The 426-nt window shown below is 52.1% G+C and overlaps 1 protein-coding gene across 1 annotated transcript in view; it reads left to right on the top strand.

The window, feature by feature from the left end:
• LOC103614754 (vesicular glutamate transporter 1) overlaps positions 1-426 on the top strand; it is a gene marked incomplete at its 5' end in the record, with an annotated part of 6,937 nt that overhangs the window by 1,940 nt on the left and 4,571 nt on the right. The window contains one exon of the mRNA XM_008632731.2: positions 7-198. Within this exon, the coding sequence (XP_008630953.2) occupies positions 7-198 (192 nt within the window). The remainder of the gene's footprint in view (positions 1-6; positions 199-426) is intronic.

Genomic DNA, 426 nt, shown 5'->3' on the forward strand with positions numbered 1-426 from the left:
TGGGGGTCCCTCCCGCTGGTCAGCTGGTCACTGGTCACTCGCTGTCCGCAGCTGGCCACGCCCTGGCGCCACTTCTTCACCTCGATGCCCGTCTATGCCATCATCGTGGCCAACTTCTGCCGCAGCTGGACCTTCTACCTGCTGCTCATCAGCCAGCCCGCCTACTTCGAGGAGGTCTTTGGCTTCGAGATCAGCAAGGTGGGACCCAGAAACCCCATAAACACCCCAAAAATGCACACACAGAAGAAAAAAAAAACAACCAAAACCCCTCAAAAATACCCCAAAAAACCCCCACAAAAAATCCACCAAAAAAGCAAAATCATCCCTGAAAACCCAAAAAAAAAATCTCTCAAAAAACCCCCATACCCCCCCCAAAAAACCCTCGAAAAACCTCCATAGCCCCCCCAAAAAAACCCAACCCCCCTA

Source organism: Corvus brachyrhynchos, unplaced genomic scaffold (genome assembly GCF_000691975.1).
Source record: "Corvus brachyrhynchos isolate BGI_N302 unplaced genomic scaffold, ASM69197v1 scaffold805, whole genome shotgun sequence".
Taxonomy (NCBI): Eukaryota; Metazoa; Chordata; class Aves; order Passeriformes; family Corvidae; genus Corvus; species Corvus brachyrhynchos.